This window comes from Trematomus bernacchii, unplaced genomic scaffold (genome assembly GCF_902827165.1).
Source record: "Trematomus bernacchii unplaced genomic scaffold, fTreBer1.1, whole genome shotgun sequence".
In the NCBI taxonomy this organism is placed as follows: domain Eukaryota; kingdom Metazoa; phylum Chordata; class Actinopteri; order Perciformes; family Nototheniidae; genus Trematomus; species Trematomus bernacchii.
The window spans coordinates 493,261-513,838 of record NW_022987821.1 but is presented as its reverse complement, the minus strand read 5'-3'; the positions used below and the strand labels follow the sequence as shown (position 1 = coordinate 513,838).

The following is a 20,578-nucleotide window of genomic DNA, read 5'->3' as shown; positions in this document are numbered from 1 at the left end:
TAATTCTCTGTGGGAAAGTGTGATGTGCTCCCTCATGGTGAGATCATCACACAGGAACCCACTGGTTGCCTCTAGGAAGCCCCCCTCATGCAAGCTCACCACTATCCCTCCATGGAGGCTCACTGCCAAACTGACCAACCAAATGAGTCCCGTGCTAACGTGAACATTGCAGGTGCCGATCATCCTGAGGTAGTGGATGCTGTGGCAAATAAATATGTAGCGTTCCACGGCCATTAGAGTCAGGGTCATCTGGGCCGTGAGGACAAAACAACGTATGATACAGAACTGTGCAATGCACCAGCATCCATAGATCCGAGTTTGCTTCCGCACGATAGAAGTCAGTACAACCAAAGCGGTAAAAAAAGTTAGCCCTATGCCACAAGCCGATATGTTTCTCAGCAGAAGGAACTGTGGCTGCCACAAGAGGTGCTTGAATCTCACAGTCAGAAAAAGGAGGAATCCGTTGGCTGCAGAAGACAAAATGACACAGGCAAGAAAGACAAGAATAAAAGCCAGGAAAGTTTTGTCTGAAAAAGAGAAGTCCCAGGAGAGACAGGTGGACATTTCATCCACGTCTTCATTAAAGCCGACTGTAGCCGTCTCGTTGGATGTATTGGAGATAGAGCCGGTTGAGGAATTCAGAGGTTCAGCCATCACTCAAGGTAGAACACAAGCTGCTGTTTGAGAGGATGGAGGTCTTCAACGGAGTAATTGTGAGGACAGGGGGGGAGGAGCCATGAATGAATCAAAGCTCATTGAGGAGAGCATGTTTGAATTATGTCATCGGAAAAAAAATGCTCTATTAAAAAATTCCTTCATCATAAGTATTTTGTACCTTTACACAGGCTATATTCAAAAGGTATAATCATGATTTCCTACCAAATACCTGTTATTAGCTTTCAAATATAATGGAAAGGCATATTTTTGTAGTGATGGTTTACTTTGGTTCACTGAATTATACATAGGCATCTAAAGTGCATTAGTATCCTATTGAAGGACATATGGAAATGATTGTACGTCATGCATTTCAATATACCAGAACATTGCATCTGAATTGATGAATATTGACATATTTTTGTTCGGCTTCAATTCTAATTCATTACTGAGACTTTTCATGCTGTGAGGAAATCGAGTAAATCACAGAATCATTAAATGGATCTGTACAAGAAAGGTAATTTACACACAACTGCTAATTTCTCCAACCATTTAAAGACCCTTTCATCAGAACGTGAAAGAGCATGTGAAAAGAGGTTGCAAGTGCTCAAATTGGCATAGCACTTCTGACCTTTTGCACTCTTCTTCCAAGCATCGTAATTCAAAAAGCTCCTGCAAAGAGAAAAAAATAGAGCAAAGAAAAAAGCAACACATTGTACCATCTAGGCAGCCTCAAGATTTAAACAGCGACTGATATTTTTATTTGAATTAAATAAAGTCTTGTACATTTCACAGCTATAGGTGCCTACACAGTAAGCAAAACAAAATCTACTCTCTGTCCGTGTGCAGAACCACTCCACAGGGTAGCTCAAGACAGTCATGTGAATATAGGTGAGGGGGTAGAGCTGTGGGAAAATAAAAATTACTCCTCCAAAGATCGACTGATGTGAAAAGAATTAGATGAGGTCCTCAGTTTGTGACTTCAGGAGGCATTTTCATGCAGATTCCTTCCAAAGTCTATTTCTGAAAGAAACGCGACAACATATTTCAAGAAATGATCATGCTTTGAAGGTGGATAGCTGAAGTTCTTTGTAATGAACACAGACTTGATTCATTATACTTTAGAGATATGTTAAAGCTCCGAAAAGTTTTGTAATGGCACTTTTCAGTTAGTGATATACTTTGGAAATGTCTCTTGAATGTGCAATGACATCCTCCATCTTGACTTTCCGCGCGTTGCTCCACTTCCAGAGGCTTAAGACAGAACAGCATGGGAGCTCTTGATTCCGACCATGTTGTCTACACTGACAGACCGCCTCATAGACGATTTACTCAGGTCTTTGTACCTGTCCTCGCACAGCCTGGAGATGGCCTAGAGAGAAAAAATAAAAATGTAATGTCTGAAAATTGTTTATAATGTCTCAACACCTATGCCACTAAGTTGTTGCTCATCATTTTAGCCATGGATGCACACTCATTTGTCTTTAACAGTATAACTAATGTGTGCTTTTCTTATCTATATTTCATAAGTTATATGAATCTTCATTACTGCATGCTTTTTTAACCTGCTATGCCTTTTTGCTGTAACAACATTTCCCAGCTGTGGGACTAAAAGGATTTCTGATGACATGTAACCAAAAATGTAATCCATTATAATATCTAAAGCAACCCTCCCAACCCTGGTTACTATTTATACAAAACAAGGAGACATGCCAGATTTGGAATGCAGCCTTGGGCATCCTCACCTCCAGTTTTTGGGCCCGCTTGTTGCTCAGCGGCTCCAGAGGGAAGCTGAGGTTGTTTTCGTCCGCCAGCGAGCGCAGGTCGAAGTAATACTTGGCGTAGACGCTGGCCGGGACGTTGATGTTGAACTGGAGCAACTCCAGGAAGTGACGCTCCATCTCGTTCCTGCAGAGAATCGACATGAAATGAGTCCCCTCGAGTTTAGTTGCATTGGACTGCAGCAGCAGAACGGTTCATTCATGGTTGAAAGAAAACACTCACATGTCCTCCACTGTGATGTCTTTGAGGATCTGGCAGTAGTCGACGTTCCACACAGCCTGGTCGTCCCAGACCTTGGAGGCCAGCAGGATGGCGCCGAGAACGATCCGCTTCCAGTTACAGGGACAGATGTCCATCTCAGCGTACGTCAACAGCCTTTCCAGGTATACCTAACACAGAACACATCCATCAGGTTATGTACATATATAACAGTAGCAGGAGGCAGGAAATGACTACATGTCACATACACATTTTGCAATACTTCTAGATTTTTACACTGATCCTTACAATGCAAGAGTTCCTGAATCTCTTAATGCTTCCAGTTAAACATTTTAATTGGTTTCTTTGTTTAAATTACCCTTTTTCTTCAAGCTCGTATTTTTCTTTTTTCCTGGTTTTCATAAGTTGCATGGAAATGTAGCTTGTATTGTCAAAGTTATACTTACACTGTCTGTTATGTGTGATTGCACCATTGGGAATGCTTGGAATTTCGCTGTACTCTGTGTAGTGACAATAAAGGAATCTAATCTAATCTAAAAAAACGTCACAAACATACTCAGTTGCTGTGAATGATCCGGGCAAGAAGTGGTCATTGAATGGACTTTGTACAAGGAAGCTTGCAGGGAAAATGTGATTGCACAGTTGCCTTCTCACATGCAGCTCCTTTGTGTAATGTCTGCATAATTTCAGGGTTGCAGTAGATGTGAAAGTGATGGAGATTAGAGGGTCTGAATCTGCTGTAAACTCACCAGAGTGACGATGGCGCACTCAGCAGTGAGCTGCGCCGAGCTGAAGAGCGTTCGTATGAAGCGGTAGATGAGTTTGTGTTCGGGGTCCACCACGGAGTAGTCGTCTGGAACCTTATCCCGCTGTTGGGCAGAGAGTCATTAGTCAATCGGCACAGAACAAACGGTAAATGTTCTCGGTCTGATCAAAAGCCTCAACTCACCGTCAGAGGGTGCTTCTTCTCATCGAATATGTCCAGCGTGCGGTTGGAGTCTCTGCAGGAGAAGGACATAAAGCAAAGTTAAATATGCATATTATAGGATTGTTTTCCCCTTGTACCAAATGGCATACCTGTGGGGGTTTAAATGTGTTTTCTCACTTCAGCCTTACACTAAATGGCATTTCAATTATATGATGACCACATCTATCTATCTAACTTACTGCCTATGGCTTATCGGAAAACCATTATAGGTTGATAAACCATGGTACACATTATTTTTTGTTTTAAAACTGATTGACTACCTCACTTACTAACTACCTGCCTCACTGACTAGCTACCTGCCTAACTGACTAGCTACCTGCCTAACTGACTAGCTACCTGCCTCACTGACTAGCTACCTGCCTAACTGACTAGCTACCTGCCTCACTGACTAGCTACCTGCCTCACTGACTAGCTACCTGCCTCACTTACATTACATTACATGACACGTTACTTGTTAGACGCTTTTATCCAAAGCGACTTACATACTCAATACTGTGGACAATCCCCACAGGAGCAATTTGGGGTGAAGTGACCACCTTATCCCAACACCAAGGCTCTATTCACTGCGCCACACGCCACTTACTAACTACCTGCCTCACTGACTAGCTACCTGCCTAACTACCTGCCTAACACGACACTGAAGTTGGCTTCCGATTCAGAGCTTCCGATTCGGCAGTTAAGGGGAAAGTTAAGGGAAATTTAATTTACAGCGCTGAACGAACACTCCTCCGTGTTTGTACCTCTTAAATAGCTGCATAGCCGATTTATTTGGACTAGATTATCCCAGAGTCTAAAGATTCTTTATAACACAGTTTGAGATTTGTGAAACCTTTATTCTATTTGTGAAAATACAAAAAACGGAGATGTTGCTGCTTTTTTTACATCTAGACCATATTAGACCAGGTCCTGATCTAAAACCCTAAAAATCTAAAAATGTTTGGTTTTTGTGACCAGTTAGACTCATTAAGGCCATTGTTTCCCTTTATTATGCTATACTCTGCTATGACAAGTGCAACTACGGAAGTGGATTGGAGTCTTTCAGAGCCTGTCACAGTTCCAGATCATACCAGTTTAAAGCTATATGTTCATTAGTAATCATAGTTTTTCTATGTCAAAAAAAGTATAAACAGCATGCAACAATATCAAAACTTGCTAAACATGCTCATGTCTTTATTATATTTGTGTTGCAAAGGTCATGCCACAGTCGGACAAGCCTAACTTGTTTAAGAATGAATACATCAGGACCTGGTCCACTGTGGTCTAGATGTAAAAAAAGCAGCAAAATCTCCCTTTTTTGTATTTTCACAAATAGAATAAAGGTTTCACAAATCTAAAACTGTGTTATAACGAATCTTTAGAGTCTCTGGGGTAATCCAGTCCAGATTTGATGAGTCTAGGTATAGTGGTTTTAGATCAGGACCTGGTCTTAAGTGGTCTAGATGTAAAAAAAACAGCAAAATCTCCCTTTTTTGCATTTTCACAAATAGAATAAAGGTTTCACAAATCTCAAACTGTGTTATAAAGAATCTTTAGACTCTCTGGGATAATCTAGTCCAAACAAATTCGGCTATACAGCTATTTAAGAGGTACAAACACGGAGGAGTGTTCGCTCAGCGCTGTAAATTAAATGTCCCTTAACTTTCCCCTTAACTGCCGAATCGGAAGCTCTGAATCGGAAGCCAACTTCAGCGTCGTCTGCCTAACTGACTAGCTACCTGCCTCACTGACTAGCTACCTGCCTCACTGACTAGCTACCTGCCTCACTGACTAGCTACCTGCCACACTGACTAGCTACCTGCCACACTGACTAGCTACCTGCCTCACTGACTAGCTACCTGCCACACTGACTAGCTACCTGCCACACTGACTAGCTACCTGCCTCACTGACTAGCTACCGGCCACACTGACTAGCTACCTGCCTCACTGACTAGCTACCTGCCTCACTGACTAGCCGGCCCCTAACAAAATTGTCCCATTATGATAGAGATGAAGATGAAACAGTATTAAAAACACAACAGCAGTGGAATTTATGATATATAACAAACTGTTCTTACCTGTTCTTTATGTGATAGTACATGGCCAATGCGACACTGGAACAAAGAGAAACCGACAGTGATAAGCAGAGAACCACTGGTTGTGATTTCATCCTGGCTGCGTTTTAAATGTCTTCCAATATCCGCCGTAACTTTGCCGGCTGCTATGTATCACGTTTGTCGGAATGGGACTGAAGGACATATTGATATTTTCTCTGCATTTTAGTAAAGAGGCCGATGTAAGACATTGCTAACAACGGGTTAGCGTGTCAGCTCGAAGCAGAATAGCTGAAATAATAATGTTTTGAGAAGTGAGGGACAAAGCCCATGACTCTTTCCTTGTCCCATGACCACAATTTGCTCAAAAGGAAAGCAGCAAACAAAATTACAAAAGATAAACTACTTCTGTGAAGATATTTCAGAGGCGAGGGAGGGTCACTTACCATTTGATCGTGCTCTTGAGGTTGGGCTGGCTGACGGTGCTGTCATCTATGAATATTGTTGAGCAGGAACTGTACTTCTTTGTCAGCTGCCCAGGGGACATCTGCAAGGGAGGAGGGAATGGAGCATGCTTACAATGAGTGGAGGGGTACCTGTTAAAGTTTGGATGTTTTAAAGTGGGGCTGTATGAGGTACTTTACCCAATTCAGTGTTTTACCTACAGATGCTGGAATTAAGAATGTGCTGCGTCTTGATATTGCTTTATTTTTGCTGCTCCCACCATCACAAAAGTACATTACTTAGCTTCAGATTACGGATAAGTACCTTAATTTAAGAGCCCCACAGCAATACATCCTTTTAAACATTTAATTAAGCGAATGGCATTTCTGGTTCAAATTTCGCCCAAGTGTAAGACAAACGTAAGCATCAAGTACACGCAGACCTGTCACTTACATGATTCAAGTAGTTGCTTTTCCTCTTCTCACGCACTGAAATATTAAAAAATAAAATAAGAAGTCAGTGGGTTTAGGAGATTCAGAGGGTGTAAAACAGATTATTGGTGATGGCTTTAGCAGGTAAATACTGACCGTCTGTCTGCGACTTGTTGAGGAAGAGGGTGCTGGCTCTGGGGTGGTCTGATGGGTTTGACTCTTGGGCCAGCTCTGTAAGAGGAAAGCATTAAAATACTGAATCGGTTTGTCCCAAAAGTCTCCATAATGATGCTATGTTGCCAAGTGTCCCAAAATAGCAGCCAAGTGATTCACCACCCACCGTCCGGGAGCTCCCTGTCGCTGATGTGCTGCAGGTAGGTGCCAGTGTCCTCGCTCACGTCCTCGGTGGTGGTGATGGGACACTCCTCCAGCTCCACCTCCCTCCTGTGGATCTTGGGACTCTCTCCAGGAGAGATGCAGCAAGACACCGAACCTCCCATCTTTGACCTACAACAGTCCTGCTACAGCCAGCAATGTTTCCCATACAACTCCTGCAGCTTAGGTTTAATCTAAATCCTCTAAGTGGCAGTCAATGAAAGAAACCCCAATCTAAAGCTGACTGACTCTTCAGATAAAGCATTTAGTTTACTAGGGCCCAATCTAGCCTGTATTTTTGGCAGCAAAGTGAAGAATCCTGCTTCAGAGTTGAATGGGATTTAATGACAGCCAACTGGGTGTCTGCAGTATGTGCAGGACAGCTGACATTTTCAGGGCGTGTGCGCAGCATAGCACTGGTGCACTTTAATAACAACAACACGCGTGAACTTAATACTTTTTGGGCGTTAAATGACTAATATTAGCTCATTTTATTGAATAAAAGCTAACATACAAAGTCACAGGCTCCTCTAGCTCCCTCCATAGCTACCGGCTAATGCTAGCTTCCGCAGCTCAATCCATTCCTGGCTTGCATGGAATAATCCATATTTTACTGCAGTTACAGTCCCTGTCACACTTAAAGGCTTATCTACAAGAATACACTTTACATTACCCAACTGGAAACAACTCCTTGGATCAATAAATACGTGAAAAGATAACGAGTTTTGGAATTTTTAAGAGGTAGCCAACGTTAGCTCTCATCTCGTCGCATTTGCAGGAGACACGTCTTGGATGTCAAATTCAACGCAGCACTGAAAGTTCAGATGTAACTTCCGGCTACTGATTTTCAAAGTAAAGGTCCTCTTGTATTTGATGGTATCATGGTCTTAACATTCTTATTTAGTGACGTATATTTTATATCTGGCAATGTGTGTGCTAATTATTCAGTTCAAAATTAAAACCGTTAACTTCATGCAAGGACATTTTATTCATAAAAAAAGCTATACTTTTAATTAAGTTAATTTGCTTATTTTGTTCAAGTTTTACATTAATTCAGAATAGTATTACTTATCGTATCTTAAAAACCTGTAAAAAAAAAAAAATACAATACAATATGCATCATGGTTCTGAATTGGAAACGCCCCTCATGTCAGGTTTAAAAGTGTATGTGATGAAGCTTTTATTTCCAGATTTCCATGCTTTTATTTTGTGTCCAGGAACGCAGGTAAAACGGAAACTGTGTTGGTTCTATGTGTTGTGGTTGTGAGCTTTACAGAACTAGTGGGCTTCATCTGCAGGCACCGCCCCCTTAATTAAATAGAAAACACGGCCGTTGAGAAAATCCTTTGCGTGCACGCCCATTTTAAAACCAGGCTTGCTCATTGGTCACTTTTAGCCAAGCTGTTACATGATTAGTTGAAATTGCTCATTGATGAGAAGTGGGCTGGGAAATTAGTCTACAATGTTTAATAACGCAAAACCTGTGAAGTTGCTTGTTCCTAAAAGAAACGGGAAATGTTATGATGATTTAGAAGAAACAGACGACGGAATGATTTAAAAATAAATTGGCACTGAAGTACATGCAAACCACCAGAAGATGGAGGTATTGACTCAGTAAAAGAGCCAGAAGCCTTACCAAAGAAAGTCAGAAATCAGGAAGCTTGGAATTTTGAACAACCGAATTTCAAATGAAATGTTAGAAATTGGGTCAGGGAGACTATTACATTATTCAAGACCAATATTTATTTATTTATTTTACATTTGTTTATTTTTGAAGGTTGATCATTCTGGTCCACACTAAAATGCAGTAGAAGGCGGTAATGCACCTTTAACGCTGGTTGCCAACCGCTATAAAATCAAAAGAAGAAGAAGAATAAGAACCATAGTGCGCATGCGTGAAGTCACAGGTAAAATACACCATTGTTTAGTTTCTACCCCTTTTATAAAAACATGGCTCTGGTTCCGTACGTAGAAAATCCGTTACCTGCGCTTTCTAAACTCCATAATTCATCAGCACAGTTTCGCTTTGCTAACCATGACCTCCATCTTACCCAGGACTGGAAGAAACTCGGGGTAGCAGCGGTTGTTTGGGATGCGGTAAGTGACACATTGGTGTTAACATTAGTAGCCTACTAACATCTAATTATTTGACTAAAAGTACATTACGGTTTGTTTCCCAGGCTGTTGTTATGTGCATTTACCTGGAGATGGGGAAGGTGGAGTTGAAGGGGAAGGAGGTCATTGAACTCGGAGCTGGCACTGGATTGGTGGGCATTGTTGCAGCACTGCTTGGTGAGTTCACTGTCCAGGAAATATGAATACTGGCCATTCAATGTCCCATTTTTAACCGACATCATCATTTATTCACGCCTTTTTTCCCTAAATAATATGCAAGTACAATCATATTGCTCCCCGGGCGCTGTACAATAGCTGCCCACTGCTCCTAGTACTAGGATGGGTTAAATGTAGAGAACACACATGTCACTGTGTGTGCTGTGTGCTCTGCATGTGTGACCAGTAAAGAGGGTTTCATCCCTCCAATTCTATCAATTATATGACATAATGGAGACATGTGAAATGGGACACCCCAAAAAGCTATAGGAAGCTTGAGAATAGGGCCCCAGACAAGAAACATTAAGTATTTACATGATATAGCAATAATACATATAGCATTGAGAGGTCATGTAGAGACAGTACAACCCTTAAGTCTGCACTTTGTCCTTTTCTAAAATCCTTATTCTTCTAATGCAACCTTTCTAGGTGCAAAAAGAGTGACCATCACTGACAGAGAGCAGGCCATGGACTTCCTGTCTGCAAATGTGAAGGCAAACCTACCCCAAGACACCCAGGGATCAGTGGCTGTGTCTGAGCTGACTTGGGGAGAGGGCCTTGAACGTTACACAGCAGGGGGGTATGATGTGGTGCTGGGAGCAGACATCGTGTACCTGGAGGACACCTTTATTCCGCTGCTGCAGACTCTGGAGCACCTGTGTTCGGACACTTCTGTGGTTCTACTGGCCTGCAAGATCCGCTACAAGCGAGACACAGACTTTTTGAGCATGCTGAAGCAGCGTTTCACAGTAGAAGAAGTCTACTACGACAAACAGAGGGACATCCATGTGTATAAATCTTGGAAAGTGCCACCTCGGAGGGATTTGTGACATGAGTTTTCACTCATTCATTTGTAATAATTTACTGTTTTTGCATAATAATCCAATAAAATATTCAAAGATTACCAGAAACACATTTATTAACAGCTGCCAAAAATGTAAATATTTGAATAGCTCTAACATAATGCACTGTTTTGTACAAGTTGGTGCTGACATTTAGAAAGTGTGAATACAAAATTAATGATAAGCAACATAAAAAAAAGCATAGTCATGACTATACATAATACAACATGGCATTCCATTGTGATGACATTTGATCACGGTGAAGAAGTCCTTTTAAAATTGCTCGCACTTAATCCTCTTCTTGATAGGTGCAATCCAGACATTTTTGATGAGATTGGAAGCTCCACATAACTAAAACCGTCCAATCAAATGCATGATAACGCCTCGATCATTCATAAGCAGCAAAACACCCATGTACACTTTGTGATTAGCAGTGTTTTCCTGGTGTGAAATGTGGTAGGATTGCTTAAGCGAGGAAAGTGCATCCCACTTCCTGTAAACAGAATTTGGAGACAGCCTCTTGCTTATTCCTTCAGAGACCTGGACCCCGCTACTGTACATAGACAGGTCCAGATATTCTTATTACACACCAACCTGAACCCCAGGACTTTTCAATTATACAGAATTCTCAATGTGACATTACATGTTCAAAGACAGTATAATAAACTAACAAATAAAGCAATCTCTGATTCCAGTGACGGGCAATGAGTTTAAGAAATATGGAGACAAAGTATTTATTTCATTGTAAAGAAGTAAGGCTCATTGTTTTTGATTTGCACTAAAAAAGAATCTAGGAATGAATGAAATCAAACTTTAAAAAAGCGGTATTTTCCGATGATGTTCCGACACTTGGTTAGGACTACAGAATATATTGAGTGTTATGAACACTGTAGTGTATTAGGGGTTAAGCCCTATTACGTGTTCTAAAAATAACCCGGATGATATTCCCATTCTTAACAGGCACGTTTTTAAACTCATTTGTCTTTCATACAAAAAACATTATTGAAAACAGTTTTGTTATCACAAACTGTAGTTTAACCATTTTTTGGTTTACATACTTGCATGAGCTGCATTTCGATTGAATTAATCTGTCCCGAAATCAAAAACAATGAGCCTTCAGTAATATGTTTGTGAACATGCATCAGAAAGAAATCTGTAACCTTAAATGAGAGCTTTTGACTACTTTGCAATGTGTCTTTAAAGCTGCATTTAACATGAAAACCATGTTCAACCCAAACATACTGGTTACATTTTGTGTTCATCCCGTATCAAGGCAGTCCATTTAAAAAATAAAATGGCAAGCAGATCATCTGATACATGAAACAAAACGCAGCTAAAAAAAGATCAAATGTCTCATGACCCGGCCTGTCTACATTTCAAAGCGTTAAGTAAGTAACAGACGTTAATGCGAGTGATAGAGAGCGGTTTCAAACGTCGCCTCTCCCAAAGAGTCTTGGGGAGATTCACCTGTAAAAAGGTCCTTGGCGATGGTAGTGCAGCCGCTCCCTGTTGCTGGTGTGTATCCAGGCACCGGTGACTGGAATGCTTCCCTTTGGTGACTTGGCAAACAATAAGAAAGGAACATCCTCATTGTTCATTCAAGGACCCTGTAGATGTTGTCTCCTCCACGTCCATTCTGAACATTCCTACGACTTTTCATGAAGTCAGAGAGTGTGTGTTTGAGTCAATTTACTGCAGTTTTTAAAAAGAAAGCACAAGAGCAGAAAAAGGGGGCGTGGCACCCAGATGCATGGCTCCTGTGCCGAGTCTCTGTACATGGGGACAGACGCTTGCTGTTGCCCCCCGCCCCCCACCCCTCTGGCAGGCACGTGCTGATGTTTCTACTCCGATTTGTGGCAGTATAAGTCTTTAAGGGCTTTCAGTTCCTCAATAAGGGTTTTGTTCTGGTTCTCCAGCACGGCCACACGGTTCTCCAGACACTTGACGTACTCCTTCTTCTTCCTGCGGCACTCGCGGGCTGCCTCCCTGCGTGACAGTAGGATATGTGTGAGTTTATGTCTGTGGTTAAGGTCTAAACATAAGCTACAATTACCTGTATGGCCTAGCTTCTTATATTTTGCATGGCTATAACAGTAAAATAAAGCAATATTTACATGAAATACAAATCAAATTGAATAAAATAAACTTGCTGATATTGAATTTATTTCCAAATGCTGCAATTATGCGGATGTGAGATGTATTATAATGTATTTAAGATCCACATTTAATTCAAAATAGGGTGTACTTGCTTTATGATTATTATTATTATTATATGATGATGGTGGCTTGTAATTGTCTAGAAATTACAATGAAATAGTTTATCGAAACTGATTCTGGGACAAGATATCGTCCAACAAAAGCAGTTACTGTGACAGGCCTAACTGTCACACCATCCTGAATGAATCACACCAACTACAATACATTTACTAACTGACAATAATAGTTTAAAGAGCAGCACCTGGTGTCATTTCATTTACTGAGCCTACATTGACAGTCAGCTGAAACCTGTCCTAAAGATGGTTATGTGACACTGAAGCATCTCAGGACTTGCAACCGTTTGCCTGGAAACAGCACAGCGTTAAAAAGAAAAGTACAAAGTATTAAGTGAACTTCATGACACCCTTACCTGTTTTTCATTAGTCGGACCTCCCTTTTTCGCGTGACTTCCTCAGTGCCGCCTCCTCCTGTACCCATTGCAGGTGAGGTCGCCATGACAACCCCCGATGTGATGGCGCTGGTGGGGGCTGTGCGGATCTGATAGGCCTGGACGTCACCAGAGGCAGCTGACAGAGAAGAGTCACAGAAATTAAAACAAACCCACTTTGACAGTTTTTCAAAACTCATGAATTCTCCTTTATAAGGCTTCAGCAGAACATGTTTTTAATAGTTTCCCCACCTTGTACAACCACTTGGTTGCTAGGCACCAGGATCTGCTGCCCGTCGCTGGTCTGGGCGTATTGCAGGATGGTGGCCCCCGGCTGGGCCGCGTTGGACATGGTCAGCGTCTGCAGGCCATCTGTGCCGTTATTGGCCAGCTGGATGGCCCCACCCTGGGTAATGGCAACTGCAGAGGGACATAATAGTGTTAGAATCAGTCTCAAATTAACTTAAACTCAACAAATCCACTGCATAGGATAGAGAAAGGGCAGTGCCTGATAGCAGGGAAGCTTGCATATTTCAACACAAACCACTTCCTGTTTTCTCAGTATGTAAAAGTACTCACTGTACTGGCCATTGCTGGTTTGATAGATGGGAGTGGGCATTGTAACCGTGGTGATGGCAGGGACTGAGTCGTCCTCTGACTTCTCTTCTTCGATTCGAGCCACTGCGGGAGGGTCCGACGATAAATCGTTCAGAATCTTCCTGTTGAAGGGGACAATCGCAGAAATATATCAACAAACTTTTCAAGGTTTTTGCATAAATGCAACAATAATTGGATTAAATTAAAAAGCATCAGTTATTATCTTTCTAAATTCAGACATAAAAACCCCAAAGATAAGATGTTACACAGACCTATAAGAAGGTCTTCTGGACAAGATCTCTCTCCTCTTCTGACAATCTGTCACGCTGTCAACAGATTCCTGAGAGTCCTCACTCTCAGCAACAGTTGAGATCTGCAAGCAAACAAAAATCATTAAAGTCCTATTTTAACAGCTTCTTTTTTTGGGACATTGTTACCTGAACAGTTGTCATTAATAACAACTGACTCGTTGTTAAATCAATGCACAGTGTTTTAAAAACAATAGCAAAAAGTCCATATTTGCACTTTTCAAATCATAAAAGTTAATGTTTTCAGGTGCAAAGCAACTTTTAGAATTCGGATCAAACATGTTAGAAAATACTGAACATTCTTTAAAGCTAAATTATGATGCACTGTAACAAAACAAATATCAATGCATCTCACCTGTACTGTCTGGACTTGTGGAGACTGGATGACTGAGGGCTGAGCAGCTTGTATCACCCCGTGCACTTGCACTGTCTGACCGTTCGGTAACTGCACTAGAGTCACTGTAGGACCACTGGTTGTCACCTGGCCAGCTGCTATAGAAGCCTGCAACCATGACAACCCTGAGTCATTCCCTATCTGTGTACAAAATTCTCACAAGAATCAATTATTTTCCATCAGGTATTATGCATCTTATATTGAAACGTGTACATTTATTTTGTAAAGATTTACCTGGGCCAGAGTGATCTGCTGGGTCTCAGACTCCGAGACAACTGTTTCACCACTTTGCTGTGTGTCTGAACCAGCCTCCATTGTCATTTAAAATCTGCAACAAGTAAGAAACTGCTTGTCATCATGTTTAAATAGGACTGTGCGGCACAAACAGTGAGAAAGAGGTCTTTGGTGTACAGAAAACACTCAGGAGGTTGTGCCCTGTCCACCAGGCTTGTTGATGGTGTAAAGGAGGGTGTGGCTTAGCTAAACATGCTAGCATACAATTCATAGGTAAAACATCGTATACGTCTTCGTAAAATAATGTGGGGCATGTTGTATTGACGTTCATCAACAATATAACATACATGTGCATATTTTAAACATGATACAACATTTTAATAAAGCTCGCACATTCCATAAACACAGAATGCTAAAGCTAAGTGCCTGGCTAGCCATGTTCTCGAGTGTTACCAACGTACAGATAGCATGTACTAGCTTCAGCAGTATGAGCTTCATTGATTCTGTTAGCATGCTAACCAGCTAGCTAATGGAAGTGCATGCTAGTACATTTAACCGCCATTTATTAAACATTAATCAAGTCTCTATTGCAACTCTTTATTTCCATTTTTAACAGCTTGTTTCGCAATATGGCACTTTGCTGTGGAATTAGACAGGTTTTCAAATTAACATTACATTGAATTAACTAATAACGTTAGGTTGCTAGCTGTGAACATTTATGGAGGGAAATGTCTGCATGCATTGAATGCCAGTTATGTTTGCAACTAGAGATGTTTTCTCCCACTTTCACTTACGAGTGTTTGGAATATTTGTACGTAAGGTTAGTATTAGAATGCATACATTTACTTGAACAATTGCTTCTGTAACTTATTTATAAACAATGTATTAAAAGAAAAAAAACATTCAAGCCCACTCCCATATTAATACCTATGTCTCAGTTGTGCTGCGAGCCTTGCAGAGAGAGACTGACTCATTTTGAGAGCCTCTGCAACACCGCCGCCATGATCTCTTTGTTGGCATTGAGCGGATATTAGGCGAAAATAACTTCTCTGGGCAGCCATCTATCTGTTTAGCAAACATCGGATGCGTATCCTCTTACCAACACAGACTCGCTTCGTCACTCCCGGGTCTACGGAGCTCCACTTTTATTCAGACCGACACGTAAGAGACCGCGTCAGGCTACACCTCCGTCGCGTCACCGAGAACAACAACGAGGAGAGGAGGACGAGGGAGACGACGACAGCGAAAATCAGCTCTGTCGACAGGACCCGACCGAGATACGGAGATATCCGGAAAGTTACGGAAGTTACCGAGGTAAGGCTGAAAAACCACGGAGATAGCCGAGAGAAGTGCTTGAGTTTGTGCAACTCATCTGAGCATGCGCCAAGTTTTTTAAGTATAAATCTATTTAAAAAAATAAAATAACTGACATATATATATATATATATATAAGGCATTTTGGGGAACCATGGACATGTAATACATAGTTAACTGCTATCATTTTTAACTGTGATATGAGAAACTATACTTTTATAATAATGTAATGATTTTTGTGTGCAAATAGATTTTTAAACAATGCGAATGTTTTAAAGCCTTGCAAAATGATTTACTGAAATTCAAACATATAAAGCTTTCTGACTATACTGTTAATCAAGAGATGTGAAACAGAGGCACCTAAACACACATATTGATTTCAACAACTAATTTACCATTACGTTTACAAATACACTAACATTTCATTTCAAAATTACATGAAATATCGTACCTAGAATTATTATTTGAATGGGTCAATTCCATAGACTGGTCAATTCATTACGGATCACATGTTCGATTTTAAAACGTTTTTTTCTGTAAATATCTTGTATATTGTTGAAATTGCAATTCTCTTATAATCCACATGGTGGAAGCAAAATCCTTCTTTATTTATTCCCTCCATGATAGTCAGCATTGCCCCATTATGTTACACTTGGCACATGTCTCATTTATCCCAGCCTGATATTATCTGTGAATGGCACTGATCTTAACTGTGACACTGGCTTTGTCCCACCAAACCATATTGTGATTTTAATGACAAACCAGTGGGCTACAGCCCTGTATTACTTGTTATGTGTTCTCTTTACTGCCCTCGTGATTCACATTACATTTGCTTCTCCTTGGTCGTCGAAGCTGGCCATAAAATGTACTCATTAACTGTGTCACTTGGTGTATGTGAGGAGGACCGGTGCTGTAGGAGCCAAATGGGTTCTAAGCTGTGGCAGCTGGTCAAAATCCTGCGGGGAAAATGAGACTTCAACCCAATTTACGACCATCATCTCTATGTGCGAGGTCATTTCGGAGGCCTTTTAATACGCACACACACACACAAGTCAAACATACCCATCTTCACCTATCGAGTGATTGACTACACCACTGGTGCAAGCATACTCACTGGTGACCCAACCAATATTGTGTCCTCTGCCATAAAACCTGGATGTGTAGGCAACAAAAGTATTACATTTAGCTCCAATAATGTACCGTGCAGTCATCTTCTCGTCATTAAAACCCTTTTATAGCAAATATCATAAATATGTGTTGCAATCCAGCCTTCTTATCCGTTTCTGAGTCCATGTCAATAACCTGATTGGACATTGATTTCCCTTAATAATGACCAGCAGCTAGGATAGCCTATAGGCAGACCATAATTAGCCTATGAGTGGGGAGGTGTCATTAGTTATCACTGAATGTGCACTTGGCTCTGCAAGCTGTGCACATTCAGATCATTTGCAGTGTTGCTTTTCCCTCCCATGTGAAAATAAGTCTTCAATCTATATGCATGTTGTGCACATTTTATCAATTTTGCACAATTCTCATTCCCAAGATACACTTATATCAAGGTTGCCCGCAATAATAATAATAATACCATAATGTAAAAAGCTTTTGCAATTTTCCATTAATGAACATCTGCTATCATTATTTATGTAAAAGATGGAAAAAAATTGAATATATTCACATATCTGTCATATTTTGGCCCTTGTGTTTTATTTAAAATGTAGTCCATTAATTTTCTGTGTATCCACTAATCTTCTCCGCTATGAATCTTGTATAAATACATTTTAATTCTGCCTCTAAATCCAAAGCTTTTCATGTTTCTCAGTTGAAAACACATGAACGCACAAACACAATCAGCCCGTGCTTGCATTATTCACTTCTTTATCACATCACCATCACATTGGAGTGCATATCAACAATGTCAGCGCGCCTGGTGATTACAGCAAATGTACAACTCGGACTGCTAATGCTGGCGAGTTCTGGCACGGAATATCTGATTGCACGCTTTACCAGCAGCAACTAACCCTGGCTGTAAATCACTGCAGAAAACACCCACAAACAGCCGAGTAAAAATCATGCCACAGACGTCCAAAATGGTGTAGGAGGAGGAGCAGGATAGGAGTTTAATCTTCAGAATATGAAGTAGAGACCTGACTCCAATCCATAGCCCTTTCCTTTCCCCTTAAACCCAGCTGTCAAAGCCCCTGGCTTAACACAAGCCTCCAAAACCCCATCGACAGCAAGCCCTATGACACTTCTTCTCCCCCAATTTTTCTCTTCAAGTCCTATTTTCTCTTTCCGTATGTTTCAAAAACATTTTTTAATCACAACCTTGTCTAAATCATCATCTTCGGTGTGTGTAACAAGCACACACAATAACATGCATGACATATTCCGTCAACATTTAAATGCAGTCTTCAATCAAACCCTGTGGAAATATCATACCTGCCACTCAAGCAGGGCATTATGGGAGATATGGGTTCATATGTGCAGGAGGGAATATGGATACAGAGGGGGGAAAACATGCAGTGCATTTGAATACCACTGACCTTATATGCATGCTTTTCATTGTACGTGGAATTACCTGAATCGCATATGAACCAGTGCACCTGGCAGACGTTGCCATGGATACCGGGCCCCCACAGTGTGTCTCTTTCTCTCTATCATGCACACACAAGCGTGCTTCTCAAACCTGAAGTTTTCTGAGATATCTAGGGACATTTTTTGAGGTGCAGTATGGAGCTGCAGCTGCGAGGCAGGAGTTATCTAACACACCAAGATTGTGCTGACCCAGACCTCTTGCTAATCTCGGCTGGAGGCAACACCGTGTATTGGGCGATCTCAATCAATCCGTCAAGGTGTCAGCTCCACCCTCCCCTCGCTATCTCTGCCTCCTGCAAGGATTTTTCACCCGCTCCCTTCCCCCTGCTGCACCTTCCAGCTAACCATGCCTTCTCTTCCCCTTTCTTTTTCAAAGGTTATACTTAAGGGTGTTTTCTTGATACAATACCCACACCTACGGAAGGCTATTTGTGCCAGGCATAAGGGGGGGGAAATAAGGGGATGGAGACTTTTTTTAATATTGGCATTTCACCAGACAAAATGTCAAGTATTAGGTCAAACTTTAGTTATATTTGGCTTACGTAGTAGTTTCTTTTATTTTCCAACGGTTCATGTTTATTCACCACATTTTAACTTTATTCTTTGACATGTTTTTTAACTTAATTTTCAAACTTTCTTCTCCAAGGGCAAAATAACCTAAATCTTGCTCTTCACATTTTTCTCTTTATGTCTGGCCCTTCCGTACACATGCCCTTAAGTACATTGCAAATAGTTTTTGGTCATTGTGATTATTCCTCCTCCAACTAAATCCACAGTCCTTGTTCTGTGCAAAAATGTATTCTGCCGAAGCAAATATGAAACTTTAGCAGTCTTAGTTTGACAAATAAGGAGGGACACTTCCGAAGTTAGGGTATTTTATTCATGATTTTCAGAAGAAAGATGCCCTGACAAATCCACCAGCACAGGCAGTGAAAAATAAAGAGCTTTTTGAACATTAAAGCATGGAGACATGTCACAGTAGTGACACTAAATACAAATATGAACCTGAAAATGACCACAATAGGTGTCGGTATTGGCAGATACTCTGATTTTAGATATTTCCAACACATTTCAGATACAAATAGCAAATAAGAATAACATATATTAAAAAAAAAAGCCTAACAGACACTTGGCAGTGAAGAGTGCGAACTTGAATTGTTCATCTTGTTACTCTCAATATTTTCAGCTTTGCAGCATGTGTAGTTTTCTCCTTTGAATGCCACAGAGTTTGAAGCTGGTCTCAGGTGTTTCTTTATCGGCCGTGTTTGTCTTCACACAGGTAGACGGGCTCTTCCCACTCTTTGCCACGTTCGTCAAAGAAATTGGACTTCTGAAGCCATCTCGTCTTGTGAGGAAGTGCCGGCTGATACTGGGCTTCTGTGGAGAGAGATAACTGCACATTCAGGTATTCAAACAAACACCTAAGAAGCTCTTCAACGTAGATATTACATGTTTAAAATACTCTATGATGCAGCCAAGCAAGTCGATTTAAAGGGGACCTATCATGCAAAATGCACTTTTTTATGTCTTTTATACATAAATATGTGTCCCCGGTGTGTCAGGGAACTCACGCAGCGTCAGAAAATAAAACCCTCTCTCTTTTCCTCCGTACCCAAATCTCTAAAAACGGGGCTACAACGGAGCTGATCCAGATTTGCGTCCGATATGACGTCATATCGGCAATGCAGACCCACAGCACTATCAGAAACGTTGCTATCAGAAACAATGCCCGACTGTTTTGGACGTAATATGGTCGGTGCATGTTTACATTAGCATCGCTAACACTCAGAGCTAACCTGTACTGGAGAGCATGTGTGTGAAGAAGCAGGAAATGAAAAGGAACTCACCTTGTGGTATAACCGGCAAGAGAGAAAGCCTTTGAGCTCCATACTGTTTCAGAAATAATCCTTGATAATCCATGATATGGCGTTTCATCACGGCAGTATCTGCCGGTAGAATCTCCCGCATGAGCAGGCATAGGCTCCGCCCCTCTTTTTGATAAACTTTTTTTTTTTAAAGCTTTATACCCAAAATCAGCACTTTTGAAACAGGAAGTGAAATAGAGGGATATGAGGCATGGCTAGAATGGGTGATCTGTTTGGTATTTTGAGCAAAACACTTCATAGACATGTTTTTTATATATTTTTAAATATCTGAGACCTATGCTATTGCCTAAAAATAGCATGATAGGTGATCTTCAAGCTCTCATTGACGACATGTGTCAAGTTTAACATCAAAATAGTCAATTTATTAAATGTAAGCATGTTTTCTTTCTTAAAACAAATCCTCAATGCCTTCTCTTCCTTTGGTGAGCTGGTATGAGGGTGTTAAAGACAAGCCACACACATGGTTGGCTAGGTGTGTGTGTGTGTGTGTGTGTGTGTGTGTGACTTGCC

At 41.1% G+C, this 20,578-nt stretch overlaps 3 protein-coding genes across 6 annotated transcripts; 1 reads left to right on the top strand and 2 right to left on the bottom strand.

Moving 5' to 3' along the window:
* Window positions 1-1,374: 1,374 nt before the first annotated feature.
* Window positions 1,375-7,716, bottom strand: LOC117499220 (cyclin-Y-like protein 1). Its single transcript, XM_034151597.1, has 10 exons — window positions 6,889-7,716; window positions 6,705-6,779; window positions 6,571-6,605; window positions 6,120-6,220; window positions 5,698-5,733; window positions 3,605-3,656; window positions 3,405-3,524; window positions 2,659-2,825; window positions 2,400-2,562; window positions 1,375-2,026 (listed from the first exon to the last, which is right to left on the bottom strand). Exons 1-10 carry the CDS (start codon window positions 7,046-7,048, stop codon window positions 1,910-1,912), a joined length of 1,026 nt encoding a protein of 341 aa, XP_034007488.1. The 5' UTR covers window positions 7,049-7,716; the 3' UTR covers window positions 1,375-1,909.
* Window positions 7,717-8,819: 1,103 nt separating this feature from the next.
* mettl21a (methyltransferase like 21A) lies at window positions 8,820-10,241 on the top strand. Its single transcript, XM_034151371.1, has 3 exons — window positions 8,820-9,020; window positions 9,104-9,215; window positions 9,684-10,241. The coding sequence occupies exons 1-3, from the start codon at window positions 8,874-8,876 to the stop codon at window positions 10,082-10,084; spliced, it is 660 nt and encodes a 219-aa protein (XP_034007262.1). The 5' UTR covers window positions 8,820-8,873; the 3' UTR covers window positions 10,085-10,241.
* On the bottom strand, window positions 10,156-15,492 carry LOC117499081 (cyclic AMP-responsive element-binding protein 1-like). 4 transcript variants are annotated; one of them, XM_034151367.1, is made up of 8 exons: window positions 15,201-15,492; window positions 14,274-14,367; window positions 14,001-14,180; window positions 13,610-13,710; window positions 13,320-13,459; window positions 12,993-13,160; window positions 12,723-12,879; window positions 10,156-12,082 (listed from the first exon to the last, which is right to left on the bottom strand). In XM_034151367.1, the coding sequence occupies exons 2-8, from the start codon at window positions 14,358-14,360 to the stop codon at window positions 11,938-11,940; spliced, it is 978 nt and encodes a 325-aa protein (XP_034007258.1). In that variant the 5' UTR covers window positions 14,361-14,367; window positions 15,201-15,492; the 3' UTR covers window positions 10,156-11,937. The 4 variants fall into 4 exon arrangements, with proteins under 4 accessions (XP_034007258.1, XP_034007260.1, XP_034007259.1 ...); XM_034151369.1 differs by having other exon boundaries at window positions 14,001-14,147; XM_034151368.1 differs by having other exon boundaries at window positions 15,373-15,492.
* Between the last annotated feature and the right edge of the window lie 5,086 nt (window positions 15,493-20,578).